This window comes from Oryctolagus cuniculus, chromosome 1 (assembly GCF_051225735.1).
Source record: "Oryctolagus cuniculus isolate XC-2025 breed Fujian yellow rabbit chromosome 1, ASM5122573v1, whole genome shotgun sequence".
Taxonomy (NCBI): domain Eukaryota; kingdom Metazoa; phylum Chordata; class Mammalia; order Lagomorpha; family Leporidae; genus Oryctolagus; species Oryctolagus cuniculus.
This window is the reverse complement of record NC_142867.1, coordinates 237,512,481-237,526,198: the sequence shown is the minus strand read 5'-3', so window position 1 is coordinate 237,526,198 and position 13,718 is coordinate 237,512,481. Positions and strand designations below refer to the sequence as shown.

Below are 13,718 nucleotides of genomic sequence, written 5' to 3'. Positions count from 1 at the left end.
GGAGCCTGGGGGCGGAGCCTTCAGGAGTTCCGGAGAGAGGCGGGGCCTGGGCGGGGCGGGGCGGGGCCGGTACGGGGGTGGGCCTGCAGGGCGGAGCGGAGCTGGAGGAGAGGGGCAGGGCCTGGGCGGGGGTCCCATCGATCCGCTGCGCCCCCCATGGCGGGCCGAGGATGTCCAGGGGTCTCTCCTGCCGTCCCGCTGTGTCGCTGTGCGGGGAGCGACCCCAGTGCCCCAGGTGTGGAGGCTCCCATCTACGGTCCAGCCCCCGTGAGGGTCAGTGACCAGGGTCGGTGACCAGCAGTCGGGCAGTGGAAGGATCTGCCGTCCACGACCCGCGCCGCCCCGTACTGCAGGGGACCCGGTGAGGGTTCGCTTGCACGGGGGGGGGGGTGCCCGCCTCCAGCCACGGGGAGGGCAGCAGGGGTTTCTGGGAGTCACCCCCTCCCTGGCGCTGTGGGGCACCTGCTCCTGCCCGTGCGCAGCTGCTGCACCCCTGACTCCTCACCCCGCAGTGCCCTCCCCTCCCAGTGCACACCTGCGCCCTCCCCGGGGCCCGTCCCCTCCTCCCCACTGGCCGGGCCCTGCCCGAGTGGCCCGGAGCAAGCGGCCGCGCCCCTCCCTGCCCAGAGGCAGCGACGGGGTGACAGCACCCCTGTGCGCCCGGGGAAGGGCCAGAGGCGGCCGGGTGGGGGTGGGTGCAGGCCCGGGCGAGGGTGGACAACGCGAGGGACCAGGAGCCCCAGGGTGCGGGGCTTGGAGGTGGCCGCCAGGCTCGGCGCGCCGGCGAGGTCCCGGGGTACCCCGCGTCCTGGGCGCCTCCGCGCGGCCCGCGCGCGCCCTCCTGTGGGGCCGCCGCCGCACCGCGCTCTCTCGAGGAGCGGCCAGCACCAGGCCCGTCTACACCCGCTGCTGCGGCTCCAGGCCGTGGTTCGTGCTTGTCCACCTCGAAGTCCAGGCCGCTGCCCCCTCCTGGGCAAGCTGGCAGGTGCTGGGCATTTTACAAACCCCAAGCACACAACAATTTTAACCTGGAAAACGTTCTCCAGAATTACGCTCTGTAAGCCAGCTTGATTTCTATTTATTTATTTGAAAGGCAGTACAGAGAGAGAGAGAGAGAGAGAGAGAGAGAGAGGCAGACACAGTTCACTCCCCTAAATGGCCCCAATGGGCAGGGCTGGGCCAATCTGAAGCCAGGAGCTCCATCCGGGTCTCCCGCGTGGGTGCAGGGCCCAGGCACTGGGGCATCGTCCACTGCTCTCCCCGGCGCATTGGCAGGGAGCTGGATTGGAAGTGGAGCAACCGGGACTTGAACCGGTGCCCACGTGGGACGCTGGTGCTGCAGGAGGAGGCTTAGCCCACTGCCCACAGCGCCGGCCCCTCGCCAACTTCATTTTAACGTGGGTCGGTGTTCTGCCCTGTGCCATGCAGCTGTTTTCATTTTTCCCTTTTGTACAAATGCGACCAAAGTCACCGTCAGCAGAAACGCGGGCCCTCCGTGCTGCCGGTCAGCTCTCTGCTTGGCTGACCATGACGTCACGCTGCTGCCCCTTCCGTAGCTGAGATTCCACCGCCCTTTTTCCGTACTTCGGGAAGTTCGCTGGCACAAGCCAGGGGCATGAGCCAGTTGCTGGGTTCCAGTCCTGAGCGCTGGGGGCCAGGCGCTCGGAGAAGAGGCAGGGCCAGCTCTGGCCGCCCCGTGAAGTCGGGGCCGCGGCGGACCCGAGCCCAGCAGCCGGGGCCTCAGCCGGCTTCTCGGCCCCGCCTCTGGTGCCCGGCCGGCCTGAGTCCCGTCCCTGCCTCTCCTGGAGGCCGCGGGAGGCCCTGAGCCGACAGGACGGGTGTCCCTGGGCCAGGGAGACTCGCCGAGCCCAGGCGGGGACAGGCAGCCTCTAGGGCGTCTGTGGCGGGGCCCGGCAGGCCAGCAGCACACGGGTGGCTCCAGGTTTGAGAGGGGGTCCTTGGAGGAGCTGCGGGACCCTTCCTGACCCAGCCTGGTGCCTGCGAGGGGATGGACCCTGAGCGCCGGCCTCACGGTGTCCTGAGCCCTGCGCTGCCTCCTCGCGTGCAGGTGTGCGTGGGCTGGGAGGGCACGGGCAGGGGGGCCCACCACACTGAGGCCAGGCCAGGTGCGGGGCGGGGGAGGGGGCGGGGCGGGGCTCTGAAGAACCCGACCTGGAGCCCAGCTGCCTTCCAGGCTCCGCCCTCTGCAGCCCCTGGTGTCTGCCTGGCCACAGTCCCGCCTGCACAGCTGTGCAACCAGTGGGGGGGGGGCTCATCCCCTAATCCACCCAGTCCTGGATGGGCTGTGCGGGGGAGGGGCTGGGAGTCCTGGGCAGGGGGCAGTGCTCCAGGCCCAGACCCCGGGGAGGGGGCAGTGCTCCAGCCCTAGACCCTGGGGAGGGAGCAGTGCTCCAGGCCCAGGCCCCGGGGAGGGGACAGTGTTCCAGGCCCAGGACCCGGGGAGGGGTAGTGCTCCAGCCCTAGACCCCGGGGAGGGGGCAGTGCTCCAGGCCCAGGCCCCGGGGAGGGGACAGTGCTCCAGGCCCAGGCCCCGGGGAGGGGTAGTGCTCCAGCCCTAGACCCCGGGGAGGGGGCAGTGCTCCAGGCCCAGACCCCGGGGAGGGGGCAGTGCTCCAGCCCCAGACCCCGGGGAGGGGGCAGTGCTCCAGCCCTAGACCCCGGGGAGGGGGCAGTGCTCCAGGCCCAGGCCCCGGGGAGGGAGCAGTGCTCCAGGCCCAGGCCCCGGGGAGGGGGCAGTGCTCCAGCCCTAGACCCTGGGGAGGGAGCAGTGCTCCAGGCCCAGGCCCCGGGAGGGGACAGTGCTCCAGGCCCAGGCCCCGGGAGGGGACAGTGCTCCAGGCCCAGGCCCCGGGGAGGGGTAGTGCTCCAGCCCTAGACCCCAGGGAGGGGGCAGTGCTCCAGCCCTAGACCCCGGGGAGGGGGCAGTGCTCCAGCCCTAGACCCCGGGGAGGGGGCAGTGCTCCAGGCCCAGGCCCCGGGGAGGGAGCAGTGCTCCAGGCCCAGGCCCCGGGGAGGGGTAGTGCTCCAGCCCTAGACCCCGGGGAGGGGGCAGTGCTCCAGCCCTAGACCCAGGGGAGGGGGCAGTGCTCCAGACCCAGGCCCCGGGGAGGGGTAGTGCTCCAGCCCCAGACCCCGGGGAGGGGGCAGTGCTCCAGGCCCAGACCCCAGGGAGGGGGCAGTGCTCCAGGCCCAGGCCCCGGGGAGGGGTAGTGCTCCAGCCCTAGACCCCGGGGAGGGGGCAGTGCTCCAGCCCTAGACCCCGGGGAGGGGGCAGTGCTCTAGGCCCAGGCCCCGGGGAGGGGTAGTGCTCCAGGCCCAGACCCTGGGGAGGGGGCAGTGCTTCAGGCCCAGGCCCCGGGGAGGGGGCAGTGCTCCAGCCCCAGACCCCGGGGAGGGGTAGTGCTCCAGGCCCAGACCCCAGGGAGGGGGCAGTGCTCCAGGCCCAGACCCCAGGGAGGGGGCAGTGCTCCAGCCCCAGGCCCGGGGAGGGAGCAGTGCTCCAGCCCCAGACCCCAGGGAGGGGGCAGTGCTCCAGGCCCAGGCCCCGGGGAGGGGGCAGTGCTCCAGCCCTAGACCCCGGGGAGGGGGCAGTGCTCCAGCCCTAGACCCCGGGGAGGGGGCAGTGCTCCAGCCCCAGGCCCCGGGGAGGGGGCAGTGCTCCAGCCCTAGACCCCGGGGAGGGGGCAGTGCTCCAGCCCTAGACCCCGGGGAGGGGGCAGTGCTCCAGCCCCAGGCCCCGGGGAGGGGGCAGTGCTCCAGCCCTAGACCCCGGGGAGGGGGCAGTGCTCCAGCCCCAGGCCCCGGGGAGGGGGCAGTGCTCCAGGCCCAGGCCCCGGGGAGGGGGCAGTGCTCCAGGCCCAGCCCCGGGGAGGGGGCAGTGCTCCAGCCCCAGACCCCGGGGAGGGGTAGTGCTCCAGCCCTAGACCCCGGGGAGGGGGCAGTGCTCCAGGCCCAGACCCCGGGGAGGGAGCAGTGCTCCAGCCCCAGACCCCGGGGAGGGGTAGTGCTCCAGCCCTAGACCCTGGGGAGGAGTAGTGCTCCAGCCCCAGGCCCCGGGGAGGGGGCAGTGCTCCAGGCCCAGACCCCAGGGAGGGGGCAGTGCTCCAGGCCCAGGCCCCGGGGAGGGGTAGTGCTCCAGCCCTAGACCCCGGGGAGGGGGCAGTGCTCCAGCCCTAGACCCCGGGGAGGGGGCAGTGCTCCAGCCCCAGGCCCCGGGGAGGGGGCAGTGCTCCAGGCCCAGGCCCCGGGGAGGGGGCAGTGCTCCAGGCCCAGCCCCGGGGAGGGGGCAGTGCTCCAGCCCCAGACCCCGGGGAGGGGTAGTGCTCCAGCCCTAGACCCCGGGGAGGGGGCAGTGCTCCAGGCCCAGACCCCAGGGAGGGGGCAGTGCTCCAGCCCCAGGCCCGGGGAGGGGGCAGTGCTCCAGGCCCAGGTCCTGGGGAGGGGGCAGTGCTCCAGCCCCAGACCCCGGGGAGGGGTAGTGCTCCAGCCCTAGACCCCGGGGAGGGGGCAGTGCTCCAGGCCCAGGCCCCGGGGAGGGAGCAGTGCTCCAGCCCCAGACCCCGGGGAGGGGTAGTGCTCCAGCCCTAGACCCTGGGGAGGAGTAGTGCTCCAGCCCCAGGCCCCGGGGAGGGGGCAGTGCTCCAGGCCCAGGCCCCGGGGAGGGGGCAGTGCTCCAGCCCTAGACCCCGGGGAGGGGGCAGTGCTCCAGGCCCAGGCCCCGGGGAGGGGGCAGTGCTCCAGGCCCAGGCCCCGGGGAGGGAGCAGTGCTCCAGGCCCAGGCCCCGGGGAGGGGGCAGTGCTCCAGGCCCAGACCCCGGGGAGGGGTAGTGCTCCAGCCCTAGACCCTGGGGAGGGAGCAGTGCTCCAGGCCCAGGCCCCGGGGAGGGGGCAGTGCTCCAGGCCCAGGCCCCGGGGAGGGGTAGTGCTCCAGCCCTAGACCCTGGGGAGGGAGCAGTGCTCCAGGCCCAGGCCCCGGGAGGGGACAGTGCTCCAGGCCCAGGCCCCGGGGAGGGGTAGTGCTCCAGCCCTAGACCCCAGGGAGGTGGCAGTGCTCCAGCCCTAGACCCTGGGGAGGGGGCAGTGCTCCAGCCCCAGACCCCGGGGAGGGGGCAGTGCTCCAGGCCCAGGCCCCGGGGAGGGGGCAGTGCTCCAGCCCTAGACCCCGGGGAGGGGGCAGTGCTCCAGGCCCAGGCCCCGGGGAGGGGGCAGTGCTCCAGCCCTAGACCCCGGGGAGGGAGCAGTGCTCCAGGCCCAGGCCCCGGGGAGGGGGCTGCTGGCTGGAGCGAACTTGGGCCTGGCTGCCCCCCAGCAGCACTCGAAGGGCTCTGGGGCCCCAGCCCCAGCCAGGACCAGGGTGGACAGAGGCGCTGGGGCTGCGAGTCCAGGGCACCATGGCTTGGAGGTGGCGGTGCTGGGTCTGGGCTGTGACCTTGCAGGCTGTGCCAGGTGAGAGCTGGGCTGATCCCTGGGGACAGTGGACAAAGGGCCGGAGCTTCGGAGCCACAGTGCCCAACCTGCCCCTTTGGGGGGCCCAGGAGCAGAGCAGGCTAAAACGTGGGGCCCCTGGGGCTTGGGAACTTGGGTGCAGGGGTGGGGTGAGGTCGGTCTTGCCGAGCCCGGGCCTGGCACGGCCCTGGGGGTCCCTGGCTCAGCCGAGGTCCTGGTGCACCCCTAGCCCCATAACAGCTGAGACGGGAGTAGCAGTCGCCTGTCCCGGGCGCTTGCTCTGCACCCGGCCTGGCAAGCCTGTTAGATCCGCTCTGCCTCCGGTCCGGAACAACCCTGGGGTGGGTGGGGGGCGGTGACCACGGGGCCCACCCCACAGCCCGGAACCGAGGCTCCCAGAGCTGCCCCCTGCTGGAGGCCAGCCCTGGACATGCGCGTTGCGGACACGGGCTACAGCTCCTTCGCTGTCTACATCTACCACGAGCTCTAACGTGAGTGTTGCCCCGCCCAGCCGCCGACGCTGCCCCACCCCTCTCCAAGGCCCCGCCCAGCACCCCTGCCCACACTGCCCAGACCCCGCCCCAAGCCCCCTCCCCTCTCTAAAGCCCCGCCAGACCCCGGGCCCCCAGACCCTGCCCGTGCCAGCCGCCAGTCCCTAGGCAGCCGGAGGATGCTCCAGCCGCCCCCGCAGCCCATTTAGGCCCCGCCCTAGGGCCGGCCCCGCCCCGCTTCTGTGATTCAGTCCCTCGCCAGCCTTAAGACCCCGCGTAGAGATGGGAGGGGAGGGGGGACCCCACAACATTTGGACGGTTGGTAGAGGGGTCTCTTCGGGGAGTGGGCTGAGCTAGGAGAGCCCCCATCCCCTTCCCTGGCCCCTGCCACAGCCCTGTGAGCCCCAAGTCCACGGTGACCCCAGCTGTGCCAGGCCTGGGAGGCCTCCCAGGACTTCAGCCCGGCGTCGGGCTCCTGGGCGACCCGCGGTGTGCTGCCCTGGACGCTGCCGCCGGCCGCCCCTCCTGGGTGGGGAGCCCGCGGCCTCCCCCAGCACAGACCAAGGGGGAGCGTCTTTCGGGCCCTCTCGGGGGGCTGGGGCTGGGGCTGGGGCTGGGGACATGGTCTGGGCCAGCTCAGCTGCTGCCTCCCCAAGGATGCGGATGGGTGCTCCCCCCAGTGCAAGGAGCCCCCACCCCATCACCTCCGAGGGCCCCAGCTTTTCCCGGGGTGGGGGTGGGGACAGGGTGAGGGTGAGCTCCCCGGGGGCTGACTGTTCTGGCTCCTCTCACTCCCTGCCCCGTCACTCCCTTGTTTCAGGCCTTGGCTCAGGCACCACCTCTTCCAGGAAGCCCCCCTGCCTTCCTGGGGCAGCTGTGGCAGGACCACAAGCTGGGTGGCCCGAAGGCAGGGTGCCTGAGTCCAGGTGTGGGCAACAGAGGCTTCCCCTGTCCCCAGCCCCTCCCGGCTCCTGTTTCACTCGGGCTCGCAGACGCGACCCCTGCCTCGGGGTCACACGGCCATCTTCGCACCTCTCCCAGGCTGTGGTCACTGGACATGGGCCCCAGGGTGACCGCAGCTCCAGACCCCCAGCCAGTGCTTTCTTTCCAGATCACATCACACACGGAGGTCCCAGGTGGACGTGGCCTTGGGGGAGCTCCCGGTGGACGAGAGGCCTCGGGGACACTCCGTGCACCCACCTGTGTCCTTTCTGTGTCCTCAAAGGTCCCCTCCAGGGCCCGGGCACCGCTGGGTCCTTGTGCTTTTCCTGAGGGTCCCATGAAGCCAGGATGGCCACCGCTGCCCACTCCCAGGCCGGGGCCGGGAGCCCGCGGGACCAGATGCAGGTGGGGGTTGGGGAGGCACCAGCAAACCCCTGGGTCCTTGCCGAGCTCGGCCTGGCGTGTCACCCTCCGGAAGGTTCTACCGGCCCCATTCCCTCCACTACCTTGCCGAAGCGACCTTGGGGTGAGGTACCTGGTGAGGACCACCCCTCCAGGGGCCGCAGAGGCTATGGGCTGCCCCTGTGTGAGTGAGGGGATGGCGGGGTGGACCCCTGGAGCTGGCGTGGCGAGTGTGTGTTTCCGTGTTGCACTTGTTCTGACGGCAAAGTGAGCTCCTGCTGGCCTTGTGGGCGATGGCCTTGGCGGGGCTGTCCAGTGAGCAGGTGGCAGAGCTGTGCCTTCCCTGCGGGGTGAACCAGAGTATCAGGCCTCACCCCCGCCCTCGGGGACCCCTGCCCCCACGGCCCACCCAAGGCCTCCTCCTTCCAGAATAAACAGCTCTGCTCCTCACGGTTCCTCTCCTCGGGAAGGGCCCTGGGCCCCGTCTTGGCCCCGGCACCTGGGGTGAGGGTCCCTGGCCAAGGCCAGCCCATGTGGGGGGCTGCACCCCCAGGGAGAATCAGGCAGCGCCGGCCCAGCCCCCACAGTTCCCCGTGTCCATGGGGAGACGGTGGCGTCTGTGTGAGGACCCTGGGTGTGGGGGCGCGGCTGTGGGCCAAGCAGCTCCCTGGGCTGTGGTCTTGCGTGCACTGAGCAGGCCATGGCTGTGGTCTCTCAGAGCGGGACCAGAGGCACAGGGACTCACCGCACTGGCAAGGGCCCAGCCTGCGGGTCCAGCCCCGGCGGCCGGCCCGAGTGCCTGGTGCCGTGCTCTGCGCAGGGTCACGGGTGCAGGAGAGGCCCTCCAGGGTCATTGGCATGGCGTTCTCCCCCTGCCGGGCCCCGGGGCTCCTGATGGAGCACAGAATGCACACTGTGTCCACCGCCCACGCGGCACAGGCCTGGGCGGGGGGTTGGCAGGGCAGGAAGGCGCTGGAGGTTCTGGTCCATCGCCTGTCGGTGCCCACGGCTCTCACAGGGCAGGGGCCGGAAGCCATCAGCCCAAGGGGCTCCGGCGCCCATTCCGTCCCCGGTCACCCAGAGACACAGGCAGCCCCACTTCCCGCCTCCCTCTCCTGCCTGGCCAGGCCGCCAGCGCCGAGCTGGCTCCCGCTGCTGGGCGTCCCGGGGGGTTTCTTCCCGCCTGGCCCAGGACCAGGGACGCTGACCCGGGCAGGGGTGGCCTTGGGCCCCTTCTGGTGGTGTGGTCCTGCCCCTGTACTGTTCAGGCCCTGGGAGCTGGACCCCGGGGTGACCGTGGTCCCCGTGGGGGGCCGACACCTGGGCCTCCATGTCCTCTGCCCCCGCGGAGAAGGACAGGTGCTCAGGGACCCTGGGCCTTGTCCCCACCCTGTGCGCCCTTACTTGGAGGGAAGTCAGGAAGTGGGAAATGGAAGGGGGGGTAGATTTTGCTTTTTTAGATTAAATTATTTTATTTGAAAGAGTTACAGAGACGGGGGGGGGGGAGGAGAGAGAGAGAGAGGGAGAGAGAGAGGTCTTTCTTCCATCTGCTGCTGGTTCACTCCCCGGATGGCTGCCGTGACCAGAGCTGGGCCAGGCTGAAGCCAGGAGCCAGGAGCTTCCTCCGGGTCTCCCACGTGGGTGCAGGGGCCCAAGGCCTTGGGCATCTTCTGCTGCTTTCCCAGATGCATTAGCAGGGAGCTGGGTCAGAAGTGGAGCAGCCGGGACTCGAACTGGCACTTGTCTGGGATGCTGGGCCACGATCCAGCCCCAAGGGTGTGGTCTTTTTTTTTTTTTTTTAAATGTGTCACAAATAAAATTGTTCTAGGAAATAAAATAGTTGGCTGCTTTAAAAATCTCCCTGTGGAGTGGGTGCTGTGGCCCAGCGGGTTAAAGCTGCCACTTGGGACCCCCACATCCCATGTGGACACTGGTTCAAGTCCCGGCCGCTCCACTTCCGACCAGCTCCCTGCTGATGCACCCGGGACGGCAGTGGAGGATGACCCAAGTGCTCGGGCCCCTGCACCCGCGTGGGAGACCCAGATGGAGCTCCTGGCTCCTGGCTTGGCCTGGTGCAGCCGCAGCTGTTGGGGGTCATCTAGGAGTGAACCAGGTAGAAGATCACACACTCCCATCTCTCTGCCTTTCAAATAACTATAAGTATTTAAAACCCCGCCTCTGTGGCCCGAGGGCTGTTCCTTTGGTGAGCTCTGGGAGGGCTTGCTGGGCACGGCGGGAGGGGCCGGCGGCCGGGCAGGGCGGTCTTGGGTGTGCAGGGTGCTGCTGGAGGTAAGGTCCAAGCAGGCGACATCTTGGTTTAGTAATAAAACCTAACTATCTATCTATCTATCTATCTGGGAGAGAGATTAATAATGAGATGTATTCATGTATCTTTGAGAGAGCGCGCCCATCTGCAGGCACTCCCCAGACGCCTGCCAAGGCTGGGGCTGGGCCAGGCTGAAGCTGGGAGCCGGAGACGCAGTCGAGGTCTCCCGGGTGAGTGCTGGAATCGCGCCCCTTGAGCCTTCCTGCTGCCTTCCGGGGTCTGCGCTAGCAGCAAGCTGGAGTCAGGAGCGGAGCTGGGGGTCAGACCCAGGCCTGCACTGTGGGGTGTGGGCACCTAAGCCGCATTCGAACCGCAGAGCCAAATGCTCTCCCCTACCCTGACTCCCGACTCGGCCGCTGACCGGAAGGTGTCCCCGGCGGGGGCGTGGGCTGAGCCCCCACGGCCTTCTGTGTCTACTGTTGTCCACGTGCCGGGGAGGAGCCAGGCGCATGCTGCCAGCTGGCCCCGCCCACCTGCCCGGGTGTGGGTGTCCCCGGCCGGATGGCTTGTGTGCGGAGTCTCAGCCACGGACAGCCCCGCTGGCCACACGCGCTCACCCCACACTGGCTCCACATAAAAGCGCAGGCAGCGAGGGAGCCCGGGCGCCGGAGCCGATCCACCATGGAGGCCGGGCTGCTGAGCGCCCTCCTGGGTGTCCTCGTGGTGCCCTGGCTGCAGGTGGCGCCTGTCCTCGTGGACCTGGACCGGCACAAGGTGACAGCAGGCTTGGGGCTGGGGTCGGCAGGGGCCGCGGGGAGTCCAGCTGCTGCAGGGCCCTCAGTCCCCCCGTCTAACCCCGGTCCTGGCACAGAGACTGGGGGGTCTTGGCCCCCTGTGAGGGGCTCGGAGCCTGGCCGGGTCTCCTGGGGGCCAGCCTGTGCCAAGTGGGCAGTGCTGTGCCAGCCGGGCCGGCGGGGTCTGGGGCCCGGGGCCCGCTCGCAGGGTGGGGTGGGGGTGCTCTGGAGGCTGTGGGAGGAGAGCGTTATTTTCTGCTGAGAAATGAACTTTTCCAAAGCCCCCAAGGAGGTGCTGGGCTCCGGGCACTGCGGCCTGACCAGTAGGGACGCCGCTGGTGGGTCTCCTGCCGCCGTGCAGTCCGCCGGCCTCCCCGGGGGAGCCGGGCACAGGGCGGTGGCCCGGCTGCCGGAGCTGGGGACGGGTCCGCTCATCTCCAGATTGCAGGCTTCTGGCGGGAAGTCGGCGTGGCCTCCGAGCAGAGCCTGGCGCTGAACGCGCCGAAGCGGGTGCAGGGCCTGTTTCTCACCGTGAACGGGAGCAGCCTGGTCGTGCGGGCGGCCTTCAACAAGTGAGGGCGGGGCTGCGGGGCGGCGCGGGCGTGCAGCACGCACCTGCCGCTCTGCTGCGGAGGGTCGTCCCAGTGGCCGCCGTGCCCGCCTGCCTGGACCCTGCAGCCCCAGGCCCCTGCCCTGCGTTTGCCCCCAGTATGAGCAGAGTCTGGATGGAGTCCATCGGCTTCTAAGAAGGGAACCCGGGGTGGGGGGTGACGGCCCCGCCCCGCCCCCTCCTCGCCCTGCCCGGGAGCGCGGGCTGGCCTGGTCCCTGTGAGCCCTCTGCTGCCTTTCAGCTCAGGAAGCTGTGAGACAGAAAGGATAGTGGGCTGGGAAGCGGGCATTCCCGGGAAGTTCACATTTCCTGGTAAGCGCCCAGGCTGCCCTGGCGCCAGGCGCCACCCTCCCGGCCCCGCACCTGCTCCCGCGCCCTGCACTCCTCGCGCCCCCCCGCCACCTCCCAGCCCTGCACCTGCTCCCGCGCCCTGCACTCCTCGCACCCCCCCGCCCCCCACCGTGCTGGGCCTCACCGAGGGCTGCTCCAGCGCCCCCTCCCCCAGGGCATCACGGGAGGGTCCCGGCTGGGGGGGGTTAGACCGGTCGGTAGAAGGCGTCCCCCAAGCCCCCCCCCCCCCGACGGCTCCCAGGCCACCGGGAGATCCTGGTGCTGGACACGGACTACGAGCGCTACGCCATCATGCGGATGTCCCTGCTGTGGCAGGGGCGGGACTTCAGCATGATCAAGTACCTGAGTAAGCCCCGCCCAGGGAGGGGCTGGGGCTTGCTCGGCCCCCTGGGGACGGGCACCCAGCTCCCCTGTGCCCCGCAGCTCGGACCCTGGAGAGCGAGGACCAGGTGGGCTTCTGGAGGTTCCGGGAGTTGACTGCTCACACTGGACTGTACCTGTTCGCCCGACAGGGTGAGTCTCGGGCCGTGGTGGGGTCCCGGGGCCCCCCGCCCACGCCTCACACCGCCCATTCCACAGGGAGGTGCGCCAGGCTGCTGAAGGAGGTGAGACCCCCGGCCCACACTTGGCCCCCAGCCCCACTGCAGCTCCCACCAGCTCTGGGTCCTGGCCCTGGGCGGGGAGGCCGGCCCGCCCACCCCTCCGGTCGGGGTACCCAGCAACACGGATCCGTTTCTCGGGTGGAGAGGGCTGGAGGCTGCGGGTGCTGACCCCTCCCAGGATTCCGGAGAGGCCTCGGGCCGGGGCACAGCTGGGCGGCCCAGTCACTGCTGCTGAGGGGCAGGCCCTGAGGGAGCTGCCTGGGGCTCCCTGGTCCCCAGCCCCTGCACCCCTCGCTCTGCCTCGGCTCAGCCCCCAGGGTCGTCCCATTGTGCAGAGAGCTCAGAGGCTCTGTGAGCAGAGTGTGGCCCACAGCCAGGCGGGCGGGACACCAGCTCCCAGCCCGTGGCCCTGGCCACTGCCGCACGGGCCCCAGAGGCCACTTGGGCCCTGAGCTCCCGCCTTCCGTGTGCAGGAGCTGATTTAGGGGGGAGCCTCGCCCAGGCCACGATGCCCACAGCCCCCAGCCCGGCTTCTTCCTGCCTCCACCCACGGGGCTGCCTGCACCTGCTCCAAATAAACATGGCTGCCAGACCCGCTCGCTGCCCTGAGTCTCCCTCTCAGGCCCGGCCGGTGGCAGTGCCTTCTCCGTGACTGCAGCGGGGGGCACCGCCCTTGGTCCGCAGTCCCCTGTGACCACGACCAGCCACTAACGGAAGGCCTCCCGGACCTGTGCCTGGAGCCCCTGGGGCTCGGGGCTGTGCTGTGGCTGTCTCTGCTCCCCGTGGGGTCAGCCGAGTCCGCGGCTCACGCACAGGACGGTAGCCTCTGCCTTCCTCCTAACGGGACCCCCAGCACTGCCCTGTCCTGGGCCTTGGCTGGCCAGGCCACCCCTGGAGTTCGGGCCCCACTGGGCCCCCTGCAGTCTCTGTGCTGCTCCCGGGGCCAGGGGCAGCCCCGGCAGAGGCACCGTGGGGTGTAATGGCGAGGAGAGGCACCGCGCGCAGGACGGGCTGGGCAGGGGCTGGGGCCTGGCTGGGCTGAGAGCCGGTGTCCTGGGTGCCGGAGCCCAGCTCCTGCCCGCTGTCCATCATAGCGCCATCTGGGGCCCTGGCACCTGGTCTGTGGCTCACAGCCCCCCGCCTGGTGTCGCTGTGGATTCGTTCTGAGAGGAGGAGCGTGGGGGGGTGGGGCAGGAGGAGCGGAGTCACCACACAGACCCTGGGAGCCGGTGAAAGCGCCCGTTGAACGCCGTTTGTGATGGGGGTCGGGGGTCGCAATTATTCCCCACGAACGAGCAAGTCCCAGTAGGTGCGGGTCATAAGCTCGCGTCAAGTGCCTGGGACTTTCCCCGCCGTGGCCAGTGCCCCTGCCACTCCGGGGCTGGACGGGACCACACTCACAGCCCGGGCTTCAGCCTGGAGGTGGCTGTGGAGGCGGGGCCAGGCCCTGCCAGTCAGCAGGGCTCCGTGCACCATGGAAGGCTGGGTCTTCCGTGCAGAAGCAGACGGACACTTGCACTCCTCCCCGCGTGCGCCGTGGGCAGAGGGGCCCCAGGGGCCACGCTCGGGCCCAGCACAGACCCACAGAGGGGCAGGCCCCCAGCCCCCCACCCTGGGACTAACTGACTGCCTCATCCTCTTCCTCTTTTCATTTCTTTCTTTCTTTCTTTATTTTTTTTTTTTGAGTAATTTATTTATTTGAAAGGCAGATAGAGAGACAGAGAGACAGAAAGAGAGAGAGAGACAGAGAGAGAGAGAGACAGAGAGACACAAAGAGAGACAGAAACAGAGAGA

At 70.1% G+C, this 13,718-nt stretch overlaps 1 protein-coding gene across 5 annotated transcripts; it reads left to right on the top strand.

Moving 5' to 3' along the window:
* The first annotated feature begins 9,359 nt into the window (after positions 1-9,359).
* Positions 9,360-13,718, top strand: LOC138845743 (epididymal-specific lipocalin-8). 5 transcript variants are annotated; one of them, XM_089322801.1, is made up of 7 exons: positions 9,367-10,341; positions 10,810-10,933; positions 11,213-11,283; positions 11,564-11,660; positions 11,746-11,835; positions 11,902-11,927; positions 12,398-13,718. In XM_089322801.1, exons 1-7 carry the CDS (start codon positions 10,077-10,079, stop codon positions 12,574-12,576), a joined length of 852 nt encoding a protein of 283 aa, XP_089178927.1. In that variant the 5' UTR covers positions 9,367-10,076; the 3' UTR covers positions 12,577-13,718. The 5 variants fall into 5 exon arrangements, with proteins under 5 accessions (XP_089178930.1, XP_089178927.1, XP_089178929.1 ...); XM_089322803.1 differs by having other exon boundaries at positions 9,397-10,341; positions 11,564-11,668; positions 12,398-12,516; XM_070059307.2 differs by having other exon boundaries at positions 10,208-10,341; positions 10,803-10,933; positions 12,398-13,709.

What these genes read in the sequence shown, in the direction of transcription:
- LOC138845743 (XM_089322801.1), top strand. Translation starts at nt 10,077, where the DNA reads ATGCTGCCAGCTGGCCCCGCCCACCTGCCCGGGTGTGGGTGTCCCCGG. An exon ending in GTGCGGGCGGCCTTCAACAA is followed by an intron (nt 10,934 to 11,212) that starts GTGAGGGCGGGG and finishes GCTGCCTTTCAG; the next exon opens with CTCAGGAAGCTGTGAGACAG. An exon ending in GTACCTGTTCGCCCGACAGG is followed by an intron (nt 11,836 to 11,901) that starts GTGAGTCTCGGG and finishes CCCATTCCACAG; the next exon opens with GGAGGTGCGCCAGGCTGCTG.